Here is a 21,107-nt window from a genome sequence, read left to right as displayed (position 1 = left end):
AACACATCTACTGTCCGGATTTTTGATTGGCTTAAAAATTCCGTTATCCCAGTCCTTGTTTACTATGCACGCAGAATGTAAATGGCCAAGGTGGGGTCGCACTGGCATCAATCAAAGTATTCTGAAAATATGAAAATATTAGATTGAACAGAATGAGGCCAAGGTGATACAAAGACCACAGAAAGTAAATGAGTAAAAGAGAAAGCACAGCACCCACAAAATCTGCCATTCTTTGTTGGTTTAAATCTAGATATATGTTATGTTCAATTAAAAATCACAGATTCTATCAATAATTAATATATAATCATAAATCTAGGGATGTAATAACCAACTCATCTTCTCTATGTTGGCTGCTCTAGCGCCCCCTTTATGGCAACTGTATACCGGACATTCTGTCCACATCAGGAAGAGGAGAGGCAAATTGAGAGACCGAGAGGAGCAGTAATGGCAGTAGTCTAACGTTACATGTGAAGGAATGGTGGATGTTGAGCTGAAAACACCTCCGCGACGTGAAGTATTCGGTAATATTCTGACACTGCCTCTACTGCGCTGGAGCAACTAGGATTTTTGTGAAATGCGGTGAATGAACGTGGAATTGTTAGCTGCTAACGTTACTGCAAAACTGCCAACAGCGATATTTATGCATTGCACAATAACTGATGGATTCAAGGTAGGTGACTTTCTATGCAGAAAGTAATGTAATTTGATTACAGCATATACTGCAGTACTTTTACTATTGCAGATGCTTCACAGGCAGTCAGGAGTCACGACTACTGTACCATACTAGAAATAATCCTGCTCTAACTAGTCATAATTTGATATTGACAGATAGAGACGCCAGCATGCGGAGCCGCAGTAACTCAGGTGTGAAGCTCGATGGATTCGCCAGGCTCGTTCATGAGACTATTCTATGTCACCAGGTATGTTTCATTATGTAACGTACCACTGCCAGACATAATGTCACGTTATGTCATGCGAATAACATTCATACAGTTGCCGTTTGCAATGAAAGAAGTCGTGCACAATAGGTCTAATGATATTGATACCGCAGTAAAATCCCCACTGTAGGCTATACGTCCGTTACTTATCCTTAGAAAGCCAAGAGTCAATAGCTATAATTTTTTTTAATGCACAAACTGTCCTGGCATGACCTCCCTAAAATAAATAAAAGCTTGGACAAAGGTCAACTTAAAATAGCAGAGAACATAGAAAGTATTTGTCTTATCTACTCTACTTGAGTTCAGTACACACTCTTTCCTCTCTCTCTCTCGCTCATATATATATATACAGTGGGGGAAAAAAGTATTTAGTTAGCCACCAATTGTGCAAGTTCTCCCACTTAAAAAGATAAGAGAGGCCTGTAATTTTAATCATAGGTACACGTCAACTATGACAGACAAATTGAGATTTTTTTTCTCCAGAAAATCACATTGTAGGATTTTTAATGAATTTATTTGCAAATTATGGTGGAAAATAAGTATTTGGTCACCTACAAACAAGCAAGATTTCTGGCTCTCACAGACCTGTAACTTCTTCTTTAAGAGGCTCCTCTGTCCTCCACTCGTTACCTGTATTAATGGCACCTGTTTGAACTTGTTACCAGTATAAAAGAAACCTGTCCACAACCTCAAACAGTCACACTCCAAACTCCACTATGGCCAAGACCAAAGAGCTGTCAAAGGACACCAGAAACACAATTGTAGACCTGCACCAGGCTGGGAAGACTGAATCTGCAATAGGTAAGCAGCTTGGTTTGAAGAAATCAACTGTGGGAGCAATTATTAGGAAATGGAAGACATACAAGACCACTGATAATCTCCCTCGATCTGGGGCTCCACGCAAGATCTCACCCCGTGGGGTCAAAATGATCACAAGAACGGTGAGCAAAAATCCCAGAACCACACGGGGGGACCTAGTGAATGACCTGCAGAGAGCTGGGACCAAAGTAACAAAGCCTACCATCAGTAACACACTACGCCACCAGGGACTCAAATCCTGCAGTGCCAGACGTGTCCCCCTGTTTAAGCCAGTACATGTCCAGGCCCGTCTGAAGTTTGCTAGAGTGCATTTGGATGATCCAGAAGAGGATTGGGAGAATGTCATATGGTCAGATGAAACCAAAATAGAACTTTTTGGTAAAAACTCAAAGGAAAGAATGAATGGGGCCATGTATCGTGAGATTTTGAGTGAAAACCTCCTTCTATCAGCAAGGGCATTGAAGATGAAACGTGGCTGAGTCTTTCAGCATGACAATGATCCCAAACACACCGCCCGGGCAACGAAGGAGTGGCATTTACGAAGCATTTCAAGGTCCTGGAGTGGCCTAGCCAGTCTCCAGATCTCAACCCCATAGAAAATCTTTGGAGGGAGTTGAAAGTCCGTGTTGCCCAGCGACAGCCCCAAATCATCACCGCTCTAGAGGAGATCTGCATGGAGGAATGGGCCAAAATACCAGCAACAGTTTGTGAAAACCTTGTGAAGACTTACAGAAAACGTTTGACCTGTGTCATTGCCAACAAAGGGTATATAACAAAGTATTGAGAAACTTTTGTTATTGACCAAATACTTATTTTCCACCATAATTTGCAAATAAATTCATAAAAAATCCTACAATGTGATTTTCTGGATTTTTTTTCTCATTTTGTCTGTCATAGTTGACGTGTACCTATGATGAAAATTACAGGCCTCTCTCATCTTTTTAAGTGGGAGAACTTGCACAATTGGTGGCTGACTAAATACTTTTTTCCCCACTGTATATATATATATACTACCAGTCAAAAGTTTGGACACACCTACTCCTTCAAGGGTTTTTCTTTATTTTTACTATTTTTTATGTTGTAGAATAATAGTGAAGACATCAAAACTATGAAATAACACATATGGAATCATGTAGTAACCAAAAAAGTGTTAAACAAATCAAAATATATTTTATATTTGAGATTCTTCAAATAGCCACTCTTTGCCTTGATGACATCTTTGCACACTCTTGGCATTCTCTCAACCAGCTTCATGAGGTAGTCACCTGGAATGCATTTCAATTAACAGGTGTGCCTTCTTAAAAGTTAATTTGTGGAATTTCTTTCCTTCTTAATGCGTTTGAGCCAATCAGTTGGGTTGTGACAAGGTAGGGGGGTATACAGAAGATAGCCATATTTGGTAAAAGACCAAGTCCATATTATGGCAAGAACAGCTCAAATAAGCAAAGAGAAACGACAGTCCATCATTACTTTAAGACATGAAGGTCAGTCAATATGGAACATTTCAAGAACTTTGAACGTTTCTTCAAGTGCAGTCGCAAAAACCATCAAGCGCTATGATGAAACTGGCTCTCATGAGGACCGCCACAGGAATGGAAGACCCAGAATTACCTCTGCTGCAGAGGATAAGTTCATTACAGTTACCAGCCTCAGAAACTGCAGGTCAAATAAATGCTTCACAGAGTTCAAGTAACAGACACATCTCAACATCAACTGTTCAGAGGAAACTGCGTGAATCAGGCCTTCATGGTCGAATTGCTGCAAAGAAACCACTACTAAAGGACACCAATAAGAAGAAGAGACTTGCTTGGGCCAAGAAACACGAGCAATGGACATTAGACCGGTGGTAATTTGTCCTTTGGTCTGGAGTCCAAATTGGAGATGTTTGGTTCCAACTGCCGTGTCTTTGTGAGATGCGGTGTGGATGAACAGATGATCATGCATGTGTATTTCCCACTGTAAAGCATGGCGGAGGAGGTGTTATGGTGTGGGGGTGCTTTGTTTAACACTTTTTTGGTTACTAAATTATTCTATATGTGTTATTTCATAGTTCTGATGTCTTCACTATTATTCTACAATGTAGAAAATAGTAAAAATAAAGAAAAACCCTGGAATGAGTAGGTGTGTCCAAACCTTTGACTGGTGCTGTATATATATATCTGTGTTTGTGTGTCTCTGTCTGCCTGTCTAACCTGTGTGTGTGTATCTCCAGAACCCAGTGACAGGCCTGTTGCCCTGCAGTGTCCAGCTGCCAGATGCCTGGGTGCGTGACAATGTCTACAGCATCCTGGCGGTGTGGGGTCTGGGGATGGCCTACAGGAAGAACGCTGACCGGGATGAGGACAAGGCCAAGGCCTACGAACTGGAGCAGGTGACTAGCTGGCTCCCACCTCACAGCATGCTGTACTGGATGATCTGTGCTGGAAAGGGTGTCTAAATATTCCTTGACTGCATGGCCCCGACCTCATGGCACGCTGTGTCAAAACAAGACATTCCTTTACAGAAATATGTTAGTGTTTTCCATGCATGTTGTCCTATGATCTATGTTGTAGGCCACAGGCAGAGATCGGCAAATGTCATTCCCTGGAGTCCTGAATAGATAGACTTGCGAAAGCAGGAGTTACTGATCCATGTAAGGTGTGGTAAATATCTATATTGTTATTATTCTACAGAGTGTTGTCAAGCTGATGCAAGGGCTGCTCCAGTGTATGATGCGACAGGTAGGTTACCGTGGTTACTGCCAACTTCCTTCTACCTTCACCTCTCTATGGATTCATTTATTGGTGTAATTACATGTAACAACACAATCACTAGTGCATGTCATAAGGGCAACAATGCACTATACTGTGGGAGCATCTCTGCATGTGTTTCTGCCTTGGTCTGGCTGTGGAATAGCCTCTCTGAACATGTCAGTGTGTGTCTGACTACAGGTGGCCAAGGTGGAGAAATTTAAACACACCCAGAGCCCCAAGGACTGCCTGCACGCCAAGTACCACACCCCCACCTGCGCTACCGTGGTGGGGGACGATCAGTGGGGACACCTGCAGGTTGATGCCACCTCTCTGTACCTACTGATCTTGGCTCAGATGACTGCCTCAGGTACCGTACTGTGAGGGTGTGTGTGGTGGGGGGGGTAGTATGAAAAAATGTATGCACTCACTAACTGTAAGTCGCTCTGGATAAGAGCGTCTGCTAAATGACAAAAATGTCAATGGTGGGGGGGGTAGGGTGTGTGTGTGGGGGGGGGGTAGGGTGTGTGTGTGTGGGGGGGGGTGGTGTGCGGCTGGCAGATCATCTCATTGTGAAATCATTTGACTGTATACCGGCGTCGTTCTTTAACCCTGTCTGGTCGTCTCCAGGTCTTCGTCTTGTATCAAACCTGGATGAGGTGGCTTTTATCCAGAACCTGGTCTTCTACATTGAGGCTGCTTATAAAGTTGCGGTAGGTAGTGTTCAAGGTCTGTTTGAGCAAGGCTCTATTCTTCTAACCTCACTAGCATACGACTTAGCATCAAGTAGTATAAGCTAAGGCTGAACATATTGGAGTGAGAAGCAATACTATACTGAAGATCAAATATGAAGGGTCGTGCTTCAATGAATACCTTACCAAACAGACGTTTTACATGGATTATACTGTATATTGTAAACTCCCACACCATTAACTTTCTGATTGGTCGGGACAAGAACTACCAATACATTTCATTGGTCAACATGGGAACATCAGCACTTAACCCTAAAAGCATCAACATATTTTTAGCTTAAAAGCGCCAACAGGTCAAAGGTCTGTGTAGTCAGCTACAACAGATAATTATAAACTAACAGGTGAAAACTACTTAGCCAAATATGGCATTAACATGATGGTAGAGCATGCTTTGCACCATTTTTTAATATAATTAAAGTATGTACTAACTGTATCGCTCTCCTTGATGTAATTCAACAGAGAGCTGACATGGTACTTAAAAATAAATGGTTCAACTGGTCAACAACTGAAGTTTCCCATCCAGGAGAATGTGTCTTGGTTAGTGACTTCACTAACCAGAATAAGCAGATAGTCCAGAGGAATCTCCCTCTCAGCGTTTCTGAGAATAGCACCGTTTCTGAACAGATGTGAGGAGTTAAAACACACTGCATACGTACTACTGATTACTATTTGTGTAAATATAATGTATAGAATATACAATATAAATCGGATTAGGTCAAATAAAATTATATTTAGGTTCAAAATGTAAGGTCTTCAATAGTACGATTTTCAACCTGGTTGTCATGGTAACTCTGTGTGTCTCTCTCTCTTGTGCAGGATTATGGGATGTGGGAACGAGGGGACAAGACCAACCAGGGGATCCCAGAACTGAACGCCAGCTCTGTGGGAATGGCCAAGGTAATGAAGCTTTAGATGTAATACTTGTCCTATATGTAGCAATGATAATACATGGTTCCCTTTCATGCCTCCAATCCTATCTTAACTACCATATCTAGACTCATTACGTTCCTCTTATCGCAACACAGCTGCTATATCTAAACTCATAAAACAACAACATATTGTGGTTGTGTTTTATGTTCAGGCCGCGTTGGAGGCCATTGATGAGCTGGACCTCTTTGGGGCTCACGGAGGACCGAAATCTGTCATTCACGTTTTGCCGGACGAGGTGGAGCACTGCCAGGTACTGGGATAAACATGTCCTGTCTTATCTAGCCTGGTGAGGGCAGTGTCCAGTCTGGTTTCATCTTCTCAAGCCTGGTGAGGGCAGTGTCCAGTCTGGTTTCATCTTCTCAAGCCTGGTGAGGGCAGTGTCCAGTCTGGTTTAATCTTCTCAAGCCTGGTGAGGGCAGTGTCCAGTCTGGTTTAATCTTCTCAAGCCTGGTGAGGGCAGTGTCCAGACTGGTTTAAGCAGGTTATCATATCAACCTTCAAATTATATGTATGAAACTGACCATTGTCTTACGTCAGATAGCACGACTGATGGTTCCTGGCAACGCGGTGGTGTCAGAATGATGCCATCTGTCAGAAACTGACCACTTTCTATTTGACCTCCCCAGGCTATCCTGTGCTCCATGCTGCCCCGAGCCTCCACCTCTAAAGAGATCGATGCTGGTCTCCTGTCTATCATCTCCTTCCCTGCCTTCGCTGTGGAGGACACAGACCTGGTCACCATCACTAAGACTGAGATCATCTCCAAGCTACAGGTAGATAGAAGCCTGTCTAGGTTTGACCACAGACACAGTGAGATCATCTCCAAGATACAGGTAGATAGGAGCCTGTCTAGGTTTGACCACAGACACAGTGAGATCATCTCTAAGATACAGGTAGATAGGAGCCTGTCTAGGCTGGACCACAGACACAGTGAGATCATCTCTAAGATACAGGTAGATAGGAGCCTGTCTAGTTTTGACCACAGACACAGTGAGATCATCTCTAAGATACAGGTAGATAGGAGCCTGTCTAGGCTGGACCACAGACACAGTGAGATCATCTCTAAGATACAGGTAGATAGGAGCCTGTCTAGGTTTGACCACAGACACAGTGAGATCATCTCTAAGATACAGGTAGATAGGAGCCTGTCACGGCTGGACCACAGACACAGTGAGATCATCTCTAAGATACAGGTAGATAGGAGCCTGTCTAGGTTTGACCACAGACACAGTGAGATCATCTCTAAGATACAGGTAGATAGGAGCCTGTCTAGGTTTGACCACAGACACAGTGAGATCATCTCCAAGATACAGGTAGATAGGAGCCTGTCTAGGTTTGACCACAGACACAGTGAGATCATCTCCAAGATACAGGTAGATAGGAGCCTGTCTAGGTTTGACCACAGACACAGTGAGATCATCTCCAAGATACAGGTAGATAGGAGCCTGTCTAGGTTTGACCACAGACACACTTTAGGGGCTAGTTGATTCCCAGACTCAGATGAAGCCTAGTCCTGGACTATAAAGGATGTACATGGGAAACCTCCATTTAAAAGTGCTTTTTGTCCAGGGCTAGGCTTAATGGTGCTCTAGAATGATGTTTCTAAATGACTACATTCTCTCCCCCAGGGACGCTATGGCTGCTGCCGTTTCATCAGAGATGGATACAGATGCCCAAGAGAGGTACTGTAAAGGTTTTTATGTTTTTCTCCTTATTGTGTGAAATAAGCTAGATTTTCATCCAATGGTCTTGTATCTGCGCTCTAGCCAACAGCTGGCAGATAGAGTGTGGGTAGGCTAGTCTACATGATGAGATTATTATGGATAAGAGTGAAAATATTGTTATTTGTCAAATGGCAGCCAAGCATCGATCATCATGTCACCAGAATAAGACCCTCGATATTTATTGGAAAGGAGCATCTTTCACCACCCCGTGAAGTTCATCATAACTTTATTATTTCATCTGTAGCCTAATAAACTGCATGCTTTCCCGAGTCGTAGTGGGAGGACCACACAACATATCATCGCGTGACTCCAAGTTTACTTCGATATGATAGTTATTATATCAATATTTGCGCATAAAAGCGTTTCCACTGCCATTTCCTGCATAATTAATTTTACTGACACAAAAAGATCCCACCATGTCAAACAAACAAATGATCTCTCTGCATTAATAAAATTACACCGAAGGTCCTGTTTCCATCACCGCTGTCGTGATGGAAACGTGGTTACAGATAAAACAGTATAACTTAAAGGAAAAATCCACTTAAAATCTTTTGGTATTTTTTTCATTTGTCCACAAAGTATCACTTTCCACATCATCATGATGATGCGTTTAGCCTTGTTCTTTTAGATAATAAATATTTCCATGTCTGTCTCAGGACCCGTCCCGTCTCCACTATGACCCAGCTGAGCTCAAGCTGTTTGAGAATATAGAATGTGAATGGCCAGTGTTCTGGACCTACCTCATTCTGGACGGCATCTTCAGTGGAGACCTAGTACAGGTGTGTGTAGCAGTGTTGGTTCCGTCTCTCTCCTTGCCCCAACCTAGGCTCCAACCTGGGACCCTCTGAACACATCCACATGTGTCACCCATGAAGCATCGTTACCTGTCACTCCACAAAAGCTGTGGCCGATTCAGAGCAAAGGAAACAACTACTTCTAGGTCTCAGAGCGGGTGACGTCACCAAGCTATCTGTCAGACCGCTAGACCACCCCAGGCCACGTGTCTGTATGTATAACATGTTCCTTCCTGGTTCCTGGCTCCAGGTGCAGGAGTACAGAGATGCTCTGGAAGAAGTCCTGATCAGAGGGAAGCCCGGGATCCGCCTGATGCCTGAGCTCTACGCCGTCCCACCTGAAAAGGTATCGCCATGGTCCTTTGAATACAACTTTATGTGTAAATTGGAAATCCGTCTTTCTTCGGGGCCACGTCAACTTGACTCTTTACTCCTGCCAATATGGGCTGTGAAGAAGTAACAGTTTACACTTGCTACCTTTTCAATCTTGATAAGGAACAACATCCATACAACTAAGTGAGGAATACAGTAAATGTGTGGTGTTTCCCTCAGATGGAGGAAGAGTACGGGAACCCTCACTCTGTGGACAGAGTGGCTGTGGGCCAGTGCCCTCACATGTGGGGACAGTCCCTGTACATTGTTAGCTCTCTGCTGGCTGAGGTAAAAATATTCTGCTGTCGTCTTATAATAGATTAATCCTATCTCTGTCTACCACAGTGAGGTGTTGGTTGGTGCCTTAGTCTTCCCGACCTCACTGTTCTTTCTGTCTGTTCCTCCAAGGGATTCCTCGCCCCTGGAGAGATCGACCCTCTCAACAGGCGATTCTCCACCCAGTTCAAGCCGGACGTAGTTGTACAAGGTTTGCAGCATGTCTAATTTCCTCTCTTGCAGATGGGAAGACATTTGACATCCTTTAACTGTAGAAATATGATCAAGTTATAGACTCCTTATTTCATTAACTTGCTTTGTTAGGATCATTTGCTCTGTGGTCAGGGTTGCGTATATGATATTTCCCTTTCTCTTTTGAGTGTGTGTGTATGTGCATGTACGTGCCTTCGTGTGTGTGTGTGTGTGTGTGTGTCGTGTGTGTGTGTGCGTGCGTGCGTGCGTGTGTGTGTGTGTGTGTGTGTGTGTGTGTGTGTGTGTGTGTGTGTGTGTATTATCAGTGTGTGTGTTAGCGGAGTCGAAGGAGATCCAGGAGTTGCTGAGGGATGATGGAATAGAGGTCCAGACCATCTCTGAGGTCCATCCCATCAGGGTCATGCCTGCTCGCATCCTCAGCCACGTCTACGTCAAACTGGGTACAGTTACGACTACTTAGAAAGGCTTCATAGAGCATTCATAAAGCCTTCATAAGCACTACATAGCTAATGACTTGTTTCACAGGAAGCTGCAAGAAGTTGAATCTGAGCGGGAGGCCATATAGGCACATTGGAGTTCTGGGAACCTCGAAATTCTACCAGATCCGGAACCGCACCTACACGTTCACCCCTCAGGTGACATACCTTGTTCTTACCTTATGACAGTAGAGGACCTATCTCCCTAAATGCTCTTGTTAAATCTAGCACACCTAGGACTGTATCCACAAAGCAGGAATCCTGTTAACCTGTTTTAAGACTAAAAATCTCCCAGCTCAGAGTAGGTTTTAGGATGATGTTAAGACAATGCCCAGACAAACTCTGAGCCAGGAGTAAAATCAACTCATGAAAGTTTATCTCAGCTGGTAATCACGACAGTTTGAGGTACTGCAAAGGAAAGGAAGTGATGACGCTCATTTACATTGTTGCAAATGATTGGGAATAACCAATCGCGATGAGGCATCGCCAGCTGTTGGGCTGGAGCAGTAGTGTTGGCCATCTCTCTCTGTCTCTCCTCTCCTTTAGCTGAATCAGGTGTGTTTGTGGAGGGCGGAATCAGGTGTGTTTGGGCTGGAGCAGTAGTGTTGGCCATCTCTCTCTGTCTCTCCTCTCCTTTAGTTCCTGGACCAGCATCACTTCTGCCTGGCACTGGACAACCATCTCTCTGTCTCTCCTCTCATTTAGTTCCTGGACCAGCATCACTTCTACCTGGCTCTGGACAACCAGATGATAGTGGAGATGCTGAGAACGGAGCTTTCCTATCTCTCCTCCTCCTGGAGGATGACCGGACGCCCTACCCTCACCTTCCCCATCACACACAGCATGCTGGGTAAATACCCTCACCTTCCCCATCACACACAGCATGCTGGGTAAATACCCTCACCTTCCCATCACACACAGCATGCTGGGTAAATACCCTCACCTTCCCATCACACACAGCATGCTGGGTAAATACCCTCACCTTCCCATCACACACAGCATGCTGGGTAAATACCCTCACCTTCCCATCACACACAGCATGCTGGGTAAATACCCTCACCTTCCCCATCATACACAGCATGCAACACTCTGTGTTGTTTGTGTGACTTTTGATTAAGTCTATCCCTGGACTAAACATTTATTTAAATGGAGATTCAAGGCTTAATCTGTGTCTGGGAAACTGGCCCTTGCTGGGCAACTCAATTCTGTATGGGACAAACAAAGTTGATTGATTGATTGGTTGGTTGATTAATTGATTGAATCATGTTTCCCTTGTTGTCCCCAGTGGATGATGGCGAGATCATCGACCCGTGTATCCTGTCCACTCTGAGGAAGCTGCAGGATGGATACTTTGGAGGGGCAAGGTCAGACTGACTCTCTTCCATTTTTAAATGCACTCATCTTAAGAGAGCTCTCTGGATGTTTAGAGAAGGAAATGCCAGGCTCCTCTTTTTATGTCACTACATCCCTGGTTGTAAAAGCTCCAGTGATGTCCTATTTGGTTCCATTCCATCTTGTGTGTTCTGCAGGGTTCAGATGGCCAACATCTCCAGCTTCCAGACTACCTCGTTCCACACAGAGCTCAGCTTCCTCGACGGAGACACTGATGACGACCTGCTGGAGGAGGAAGAAGATGGGGAAGATGAAGAGGAAGGTTATGTCCCCTCAGGTACGTCAGCCATGGTGTGTGTGTGTGTGTGTGTGTGTGTGTGTGTGTGTGTCTGTATAGGTCATTGGTGTGTGTGTGTGTGTGTGTGTGTGTTTGTATTTGTGCTTGCATGTTTGTGCTTGCGGCATGTATGTAATATCATATTGCTGAGTCTACCTTAATCACCCCCCCTTTCAGGCAGCTCTAAGGGCATGTTTGACCACTACCTCAGCCAGCTAATGCAGAGCACAGCCACCAAATGTCATCTGCCTCCCATCCAGAGGGGGCAGCACCACGTGTTTAGTGCTGAACACACCACCAGAGACATCCTCTCCTTCATGGCCCAGGTCCAAGGCCTCAACATGCCTAGTAAGTTATCACCATCCACATTTACTGATTATTTTGTTCATGAAGTGTTAGGTTTAGGCTTAGGGTTAGGTTTAGGGTTAGGTTTAGGGTAAGATTTAGGCTTAGGTTAAGGGTTATGCTTAGGCTTAGGGTTAGGTTTAGGTTTAGGCTTAGGTTTAGGTTTAGGTTTAGGGTTAGGGTTAGGTTTAGGCTTAGGGTTAGGTTTAGGGTTAGGTTTAGGCTTAAGGAAGCCCTTTGCTCCTATAAGAGTTTAAAGGAAGGAGGAAGGAATAAGTCAAGTCCAGTATATAAAATCCAGAGGATGGTTGGTTTCTACTGTCTGGTACTCTGTTGGTTTCTACTGTATGGTACTCTGTTGGTTTCTACTGTATGGTACTCTGTTGGTTTCTACTGTCTGGTACTCTGTTGGTTTCTACTGTATGGTACTCTGTTGGTTTCTACTGTCTGGTACTCTGTTGGTTTCTACTGTCTGGTACTCTGTTGGTTTCTACTGTATGGTTGGTACTCTGTTGGTTTCTACTGTATGGTTGGTACTCTGTTGGTTTCTACTGTATGGTTGGTACTCTGTTGGTTTCTACTGTCTGGTACTCTGTTGGTTTCTACTGTATGGTTGGTACTCTGTTGGTTTCTACTGTATGGTTGGTACTCTGTTGGTTTCTACTGTATGGTACTCTGTTGGTTTCTACTGTCTGGTACTCTGTTGGTTTCTACTGTCTGGTACTCTGTTGGTTTCTACTGTCTGGTACTCTGTTGGTTTCTACTGTATGGTTGGTACTCTGTTGGTTTCTACTGTATGGTTGGTACTCTGTTGGTTTCTACTGTCTGGTACTCTGTTGGTTTCTACTGTCTGGTACTCTGTTGGTTTCTACTGTATGGTTGGTACTCTGTTGGTTTCTACTGTATGGTTGGTACTCTGTTGGTTTCTACTGTCTGGTACTCTGTTGGTTTCTACTGTCTGGTACTCTGTTGGTTTCTACTGTCTGGTACTCTGTTGGTTTCTACTGTATGGTACTCTGTTGGTTTCTACTGTATGGTACTCTGTTGGTTTCTACTGTATGGTACTCTGTTGGTTTCTACTGTCTGGTACTCTGTTGGTTTCTACTGTATGGTACTCTGTTGGTTTCTACTGTATGGTACTCTGTTGGTTTCTACTGTATGGTTGGTACTCTGTTGGTTTCTACTGTCTGGTACTCTGTTGGTTTCTACTGTCTGGTACTCTGTTGGTTTCTACTGTATGGTTGGTACTCTGTTGGTTTCTACTGTATGGTTGGTACTCTGTTGGTTTCTACTGTATGGTTGGTACTCTGTTGGTTTCTACTGTATGGTACTCTGTTGGTTTCTACTGTATGGTGAGTGTTGTGTTGTTTCTTACAGAGGCCTCCATGTATCTTCCTATGACTCCCATCATGAACAAGCACCGTAAATCCCTCAACCTACTGCACGTGCCCCAGCACACACCACTCCAACCACACCACCACACACCACATCAACAACAGCCCAAGGTCAGTTGGTCTACGCCAACAACAAACGCCAACACTGTCTTTCTGCTGCATCTGTGTGTTTGGATCCTCTAATGAGTGTGTGTGCATGCATACATGTGTGTATTTGTATGTGTCTGTGTGTCTCTGTATCCTTGCTCTCAGGCCCCCAGTATTGCAGACCTCCACCTGCCGCGGGACTCCCAGGGTAACACAGACTTTGGGTCTCTGGTGAGACAGTTGAAGGAGTGTCCCACACTGCAGGACCAGGCAGACATCCTCTACATCCTCTGTGTCATGAAAGGTTCTGATTTAGATCAGGGTTGGACAAACCTTTTGGCTCCAGGGCCCATTCGGGCAGCACATATTTTTGGGGGACCGATTTGTTTGTCAAAATCAATTTGCGGGCCAGAAAAAGGGCAGTTATTTGAAAACGTATAGGTCGATTATAATTTCTACATACTTTCTATCTAGTTGTAGGCGTTCACGTGTGGCCTGTAGTGTTTAAAAAATAAATAATAATAATAATAATTTACCCCATTTTTTGTTTTACTCAAACCTCCCGCGGGCTGGATCGAATGGCCATATTTTTCCCACCTCTGGATTAGATGATGGACGTGTTGGGTTGAATTGAATTGAATCTTTGAATTGAATCAAATTTAATTGAATTCTCTACATACTTAGGTTTGAATTACACTGAATTGACTCCTCTAGTTGAATTGAATTGACTCCTCAGGTTGAATTGAACTGAATGAAAATGTAATCCTCTCCATTCTGAAAGGTGCTGACTGGATGGTGGACGTGGGGGGTCAGGGCGGGGTCAGTGTGAGGTGCCTCCTGGAGGAGCTGTATGTCCAGGCTGGGGCCAACAAGGAGTGGGGTCTGATCAGATACATCTCTGGTATCCTGAGAAAGAGAGTGGAGGTGCTGGCTGAGGCCTGTACAGATCTCATCTCCCACCACAAGCAGCTGACAGTGGGGCTACCACCTGAACCCAGGGAGAAGGTCATCTCGGCTCCTCTTCCTCCAGAAGAGCTCAACTCTCTGATCTATGAGGCCAGTGGGCAGGACATCAGCATCGCTGTGCTCACTCAGGTACAACTCATTAGAACTGTGATTATATAAGATGCCCATTTCCGTCAAAATTCTCTGCTTGAAGCAAGTCTAGCTTGAGATGTAAAAGCAAACTTTCCTCAGTTTTGTAATAAGTCTCTGATGAAGGGAAAGTAGTGACTGCTGAATTGTGATGCTGCAGGAGATCATGGTGTACCTTGCCATGTACGTGCGCTCCCAGCCGGCTCTGTTTGGGGACATGCTGCGTCTCCGAATCGGACTCATCATGCAGGTGATGGCTACAGAGTTGGCCCGCAGTCTGCACTGCTCAGGTAGGGTTCAGTCTACACTGCTCAGGTAGGGTTCAGTCTACACTGCTCAGGTAGGGTTCAGTCTACACTACTCAGGTAGGGTTCAGTCTACCCTGCTCAGGTAGGGTTCAGTCTACCCTGCTCAGGTAGGGTTCAGTCTACACTGCTCAGGTAGGGTTCAGTCTACACTGCTCAGGTAGGGTTCAGTCTACACTGCTCAGGTAGGGTTCAGTCTACACTGCTCAGGTAGGGTTCAGTCTACACTGCTCAGGTAGGGTTCAGTCTACACTGCTCAGGTAGGGTTCAGTCTACACTGCTCAGGTAGGGTTCAGTCTATACTCCTCGGGTAGGGTTCAGTCTACACTGCTCAGGTAGGGTTCAGTCTACACTGCTCAGGTAGGGTTCAGTCTATACTCCTCGGGTAGGGTTCAGTCTACACTGCTCAGGTAGGGTTCAGTACTCAACACAACTCTTCTTAGAATGGTTAGAATATATCAGCTGTGTTCTGAAGGCCTCAGTAGACTCACCATCTGAATAGGGCTCTGGCAGTTCTTTCAGGTAGACCTGGTTAGTAGACCTGGTTGGTAGACCTGGTTGGTAGACCTGGTTGGTAGACCTGGTTGGTAGATCTGGTTGGTAGACCTGGTTGGTAGACCTGGTTGGTAGACCTGGTTGGTAGACCTGGTTGGTAGACCTGGTTGGTAGACCTGGTTAGTAGACCTGGTTGGTAGACCTGGTTGGTAGACCTGGTTGGTAGACCTGGTTGGTAGATCTGGTTGGTAGACCTGGTTGGTAGACCTGGTTGGTAGACCTGGTTGGTAGATCTGGTTGGTAGACCTGGTTGGTAGACCTGGTTGGTAGACCTGGTTGGTAGACCTGGTTGGTAGACCTGGTTGGTAGACCTGGTTAGTAGACCTGGTTGGTAGACCTGGTTGGTAGTAACACTACACTGTATTTGGGTGTTGAGCTGTATGGTCTTTAATGTGGAAGTGCCTGGGGAGTTTTACAGGCCTTCCAGAGTCTTTACTCAGTGTTGCAGGCGTCTCTCTTTCTGTCCTCTGCAGGGGAGGAGGCCTCTGAGAGCCTGATGAACTTGAGTCCGTCAGACATGAAGAACCTGCTGCACCACATCCTCAGTGGGAAGGAGTTTGGGGTGGAGAGGAGCAGTGAGTCTTTCCCAATCCCAAATCAACCCCTAGCCCCTACCCCTACATAGCCAACATTTGTAGTTTCTACAGTATTAATACATTTTCTGATTCCTCTTTGCAGGTGTTACTGGTATTGTACTGTTTTATTGAATCAAATGGATTATTGTGCTGTCTCGGTCTTCCTCTCTCCTTTGTCAGTGCGTCCCATGCAGTCTTCAGCCACCAGCCCGGCTGTCTCCATCCATGAGCTGGGTCACACTGGAGCCACTAAGACAGAGCGCACCGGCATCCGCAAGCTGAAGACTGAGATCAAACGGGTATGGGTGACGTCAGCTGACTATTGCATGTCATGGAGAATATCTACATCAGGGGTCTCCAACAGGTCGATCACAAGCTACCAGTAGCTGCCAGCCCAACTATGACTAGCTTGTATTTTTCACCTGTTCTGTCATAAGCAAAACTCACAAGTATTAGACAACTCAAGCTTCCGGCTACTCTCCAATCAAATCCACATTGACATTCTACCACCCCTGGTTAGCCACAACTGTCTTAAAGCCAAACGGAACACAAGATCTGGCAATTCATTTCCAGCTAAATTGCCCCTGTATGTCTGTGTGGCGTGCGGGTTTGTCATTCAATTCGTGTAGCCAGTTACGGATCGTGATAATTGTCTTCTGGGTAGACACACAGAAAGACATTCCCCCAAGAAAATCAAGAAAACAGAATTTGGGAAAAAACAAAAAGAGTGCCTATTTGAAAGCTAGGAAAATATGTATGAGTAGCTCGCAACATGTTTCATAATTTAAAAGTAGCTCTCATGCTAGAAAAGGTTGGAGACCCCTGATTTCCTTTGACCTATAATTTAATCTAAATGTTAGTAAAGACCTAATGCGCTATAATTTAATCTAAAGGTTAGCAAAGACCTAATGCTCTATAATTTAATCTAAATGTTAGTAAAGACCTAATGCTCTATAATTTAATCTAAAGGTTAGTAAAGACCTAATGCGCTATAATTTAATCTAAAGGTTAGCAAAGACCTAATGCTCTATAATTTAATCTAAATGTTAGTAAAGACCTAATGCTCTATAATTTAATCTAAAGGTTAGTAAAGACCTAATGCTCTATAATTTAATATAAATGTTAGTAAAGACCTAATGCTGTATAATTTAATCTAAAGGTTAGTAAAGACCTAATGCTCTATAATTTCATCTAAAGGTTAGTAAAGACCTAATGCTCTATAATTTCATCTAAAGGTTAGTAAAGACCTAATGCTGTATAATTTAATCTAAAGGTTAGTAAAGACCTAATGCTCTATAATTTAATCTAAATGTTAGTAAAGACCTAATGCTCTATAATTTCATCTAAAGGTTAGTAAAGACCTAATGCTCTATAATTTAATCTAAAGTTTAGTAAAGACCTAATGCTCTATAATTTAATCTAAATGTTAGTAAAGACCTAATGTTCTTTCTGTATGTTTGATATTAGTTAGACGATATGACGACCTAATGCTCTTTGTCTATAGTAGTAATAATGTTGTAATGTTGTATGACTTGGTTCTGATTGCAGTTGGATGGCTCGTCTCGTCCGATCAGCGTGGATTGAGTTTGTTAGAGTTAATAGGCATGTTGTCTCATCATCTCTAATCTCCACATCTAGACCATATGGAAGCAACCATTATAACATAACATGAAAGCACCAGCTGAAAGCCCATTCGTACCAGCTGTACTAGAATACAGTCAGTAGTGCCTTACGTCATGCTGTGCTGCTGATCGTGTTTGCCTGTTTCCTAGCCCACATCTTCAACTGTGTCTAATGTTTTATCATCATCTAAACTGTATTTACAAGGTGTGAGTTTGACATTCTTTCACGTCATCATCCTCTCCTGGGTCTCTCCATAGATGAAAATATGACGTCTTCTCCGTGTTGTTCCTTTATAGATCTGTAACAGTGGTTATTCCATCAGCAGCAATGTCACCTCTCCCCGTTCCACGGTAAACCATCAACCATGTCTCCCTCAATATCCCATGTTCACTAAAGCATGCAGATGAGGTTCACTCTGAATGGTTGTCTTTCTTTGTTACATTGCCTTATGCTTGCTGCACTAACATGTACTGGCCTGTAGCATGCTGGTGTCGTCATGGTAACATGTACTGGCCTGTAGCATGCTGGTGCCGTCATGGTAACATGTACTGGCCTGTAGCATGCTGGTGCCGTCATGGTAACATGTACTGGCCTGTAGCATGCTGGTGCCGTCATGGTAACATGTACTGGCCTGTAGCATGCTGGTGCCGTCATAGTAACATGTACTGGCCTGTAGCATGCTGGTGTCGTCATGGTAACATGTACTGGCCTGTAGCATGCTGGTGCCATCATGGTAACATGTACTGCCCTGTAGCATGCTGGTGCCATCATGGTAACATGTACTGGCCTGTAGCATGCTGGTGCCATCATGGTAACATGTACTGCCCTGTAGCATGCTGGTGCCATCATGGTAACATGTACTGGCCTGTAGCATGCTGGTGTCGTCATGGTAACATGTACTGGCCTGTAGCATGCTGGTGTCATCATGGTAACATGTACTGGCCTGTAGCATGCTGGTGCCATCATGGTAACATGTACTGGCCTGTAGCATGCTGGTGTCGTCATGGTAACATGTACTGTATTTGATTCAAAGAAACAGGAAAACATAAGACTGTGTCTGGTAGAAGTCAGTGTCTGTATGTGCACATGTCTATGTCGTGTGTGTGTGTGTTTGTACCTCTGTGTGCGTTCTGTGTACAAATATGAACACATCTCTTCCCCCCCCGTAGCGTTGCAGCAGCCCCTCCACCCCCAGTGGGATCCTGTCCCCTGTAGGCCCCTGGGAGTCAGACAGCCACCTGCAGTGGGAGGAGCAGCAGGGCCAGTGGCTGAGGAGGAGACGGCTGGATGGGGCCATCAACAGGGTCCCTATGGGCTTCTACCAGAAGGTGTGGAAGATCCTGCAGAAGTGCCACGGCCTGTCAATAGATGGATACGTGCTGCCTTCCTCCACTACCAGAGAGGTATGTAGTGTCATGGCCTGTCAATAGATGGATACGTGCTGCCTTCCTCCACTACCAGAGAGGGATGTAGTCAAATCAATAGATTGATCGATCTCGATCAATGAAATTGTATTTATATAGCCCTTTTTACAACAACATTTATAATTTGCAGTAACCCCCCTAGGCCCCCAAAGAGCAGCATGGTGGCAAGGACCATCTCTCTGCCTACAGGCCAGAAGGCCACTGTGTTTCACCTTAAGAACAAATGTTGCTTCCTGTAGTAATAGGAAATAAGATGCCCTTTCAGACTCTGCCTATGATTTGCACAGATAAATCCACTGATGGCGATTCTCTAGATTTAATCTGTGTCCGGGACACTGGCACTATAAATGTACCGTTCCGACTCTGACGTTGTGTTGTGTAGCTCAGTTGGTTAGGGTTGTGGGTTCGATTCCTACGGGGGGGCAGTATGAAAAAATTTATGCACTCACTAACTGTAAGTCGCTCTGGATAAGAGCGTCTGCTAAATGACTCAAATGTAAATGTGTCCCTGCCTGCAGATGACAGAGGGTGAGATCAAGTTTGCAGTGCACGTGGAGTCTGTTCTGAACCACGTCCCCCAGCCAGAGTACAGACAGCTGCTGGTGGAGGCTGTGATGGTGCTCACCCTGGTGGCTGACATGGATGTGGACAACATCGGAGGAATCATCCTGATAGACCGCATTGTACACATGGCCAATGACCTCTTCTTACAGGACCAGGTAAGTCTGAGCCAGGAGCCTATTTACTGTTTCTGTAGCTTGATGTACAAGTACACCCCCTGGACAGGACACTAGTCTTTCGCTGAGCCTTAGAGAATCTGTAAGCAGCGATGCATTGAGTCCCATTTGTTAAGTGTTTGGTATGACTCGACCGGGGATCGAACCCCCAAGCTTCCAATCTCAGGGTGGAAACTCTTAACTTCAAGGCCACAGAGATGGTCACAAGAAAGTAATGTCCTATAAAGGGTTGATTCTGTAATGGTCCAGTTCAAGGACCTGGATGTATGACCTGTATTGTTGCCATATTATCGTTTGAGTAAACATGTTAACTATAGTCACGTGTCTCTGCCTGACTCGTCCATATGACTATCATAACGTAACCCACTGCTCAGTTTGGAGTAAGACCTATTCTATAACTAGACAAAATGATCAATATATATATATCTATCACGCATGTACTCTATGTTCCAGAGGTCCCATGGAGCCAATGAGTACTTCCTGGAGAAGGATCCAGCCACGGGGATATGTAACGTGTTCTATGACAGTGCCCCTAGTGGCAGCTACGGTACCATGACGTACCTCTCCAGGGCTGTGGTTACATACCTACATGACTTCCTGCCACAGTCTACCTGTCTCACGCAATGAAGTATTAGACTGGGCTTGTTGTAGAGCACTCTGTGGCCACACAGGCAGCTATCAAGAGAGACTAGTCGAGTAATGTATTATAGTGTGGGAAAAATCACTACTGCCTAATTCCGATTCTCCCCAAGTGTACACTTGTTCACTCCCATTCAAGGATTTAAAATCATTGGATTTAATTCTTGAAGGGGAGTGAATGAGTGCACACTTCAGAGAGAATGGGGGGATCAGGGAAGGGGGAGAACTAGACTTAGGTAGGAAGTTGGATGGGGATTGACCTATGACTAAGGTATTCACCACACACACACTCTACTCAAAGGAATTTTATTGCAGCTAATTGATTTAATATAATCAATAATATAGCAGGTTTGAAATTAAATATTATTTTTTTTTATTTTTTGAGTGTTGGACTACACACTGTACTAAAATTATTTATTATTTTAATTTTAACATTTAATATATATGTGCAAATCAGATCTAGTTGTTTAGAACATCATCTAATATAATGACTGTATTTTTCTTAACCCTCTATTGTATCAGTGTATCCAGAAGTCACTATGCTATCCAGTGTTGAAGTACAGCAGCTGACTGTACCTTTAGTCCCACTGTAAAGTCCCATGTACCTCGCATGTTATCTGACGTGTTGCTCATCAT

General features: G+C 44.4%; 1 protein-coding gene across 4 annotated transcripts; it reads left to right on the top strand.

Moving 5' to 3' along the window:
• The first annotated feature begins 67 nt into the window (after positions 1 to 67).
• Positions 68 to 20,673, top strand: phka2 (phosphorylase kinase, alpha 2 (liver)). Of its 4 annotated transcripts, XM_041846823.2 has the most exons (31): positions 68 to 670; positions 829 to 920; positions 3,970 to 4,128; positions 4,430 to 4,477; positions 4,688 to 4,856; positions 5,117 to 5,199; positions 6,055 to 6,135; positions 6,320 to 6,418; positions 6,795 to 6,941; positions 7,797 to 7,850; positions 8,549 to 8,671; positions 8,937 to 9,032; positions 9,239 to 9,346; positions 9,467 to 9,545; positions 9,853 to 9,987; positions 10,073 to 10,182; positions 10,729 to 10,873; positions 11,309 to 11,387; positions 11,553 to 11,692; positions 11,870 to 12,040; positions 13,415 to 13,542; positions 13,684 to 13,822; positions 14,300 to 14,613; positions 14,774 to 14,903; positions 15,947 to 16,048; positions 16,229 to 16,347; positions 17,597 to 17,623; positions 17,968 to 18,021; positions 18,841 to 19,074; positions 19,614 to 19,814; positions 20,286 to 20,673. In XM_041846823.2, the coding sequence occupies exons 2-31, from the start codon at positions 843 to 845 to the stop codon at positions 20,457 to 20,459; spliced, it is 3,726 nt and encodes a 1,241-aa protein (XP_041702757.2). In that variant the 5' UTR covers positions 68 to 670; positions 829 to 842; the 3' UTR covers positions 20,460 to 20,673. The 4 variants fall into 4 exon arrangements, with proteins under 4 accessions (XP_041702757.2, XP_041702760.2, XP_041702758.2 ...); XM_041846826.2 differs by lacking the exon at positions 8,549 to 8,671; XM_041846824.2 differs by lacking the exon at positions 17,597 to 17,623.
• The last annotated feature ends 434 nt before the right edge of the window (positions 20,674 to 21,107 follow it).

This window comes from Coregonus clupeaformis, chromosome 24 (assembly GCF_020615455.1).
Source record: "Coregonus clupeaformis isolate EN_2021a chromosome 24, ASM2061545v1, whole genome shotgun sequence".
In the NCBI taxonomy this organism is placed as follows: domain Eukaryota; kingdom Metazoa; phylum Chordata; class Actinopteri; order Salmoniformes; family Salmonidae; genus Coregonus; species Coregonus clupeaformis.
Note: the sequence above shows the minus strand (reverse complement) of the source record. Positions and strands in the feature narration are given on the sequence as shown.

Bases quoted from the DNA above. Each gene is read 5' to 3' on its own strand.
- phka2 (XM_041846823.2), top strand. From the start codon at position 843: ATGCGGAGCCGCAGTAACTCAGGTGTGAAGCTCGATGGATTCGCCAGG. The intron at 4,129-4,429 runs GTGACTAGCTGG...ATTATTCTACAG, and splicing joins AGGCCTACGAACTGGAGCAG to AGTGTTGTCAAGCTGATGCA. The intron at 11,388-11,552 runs GTCAGACTGACT...TGTGTTCTGCAG, and splicing joins GGATACTTTGGAGGGGCAAG to GGTTCAGATGGCCAACATCT.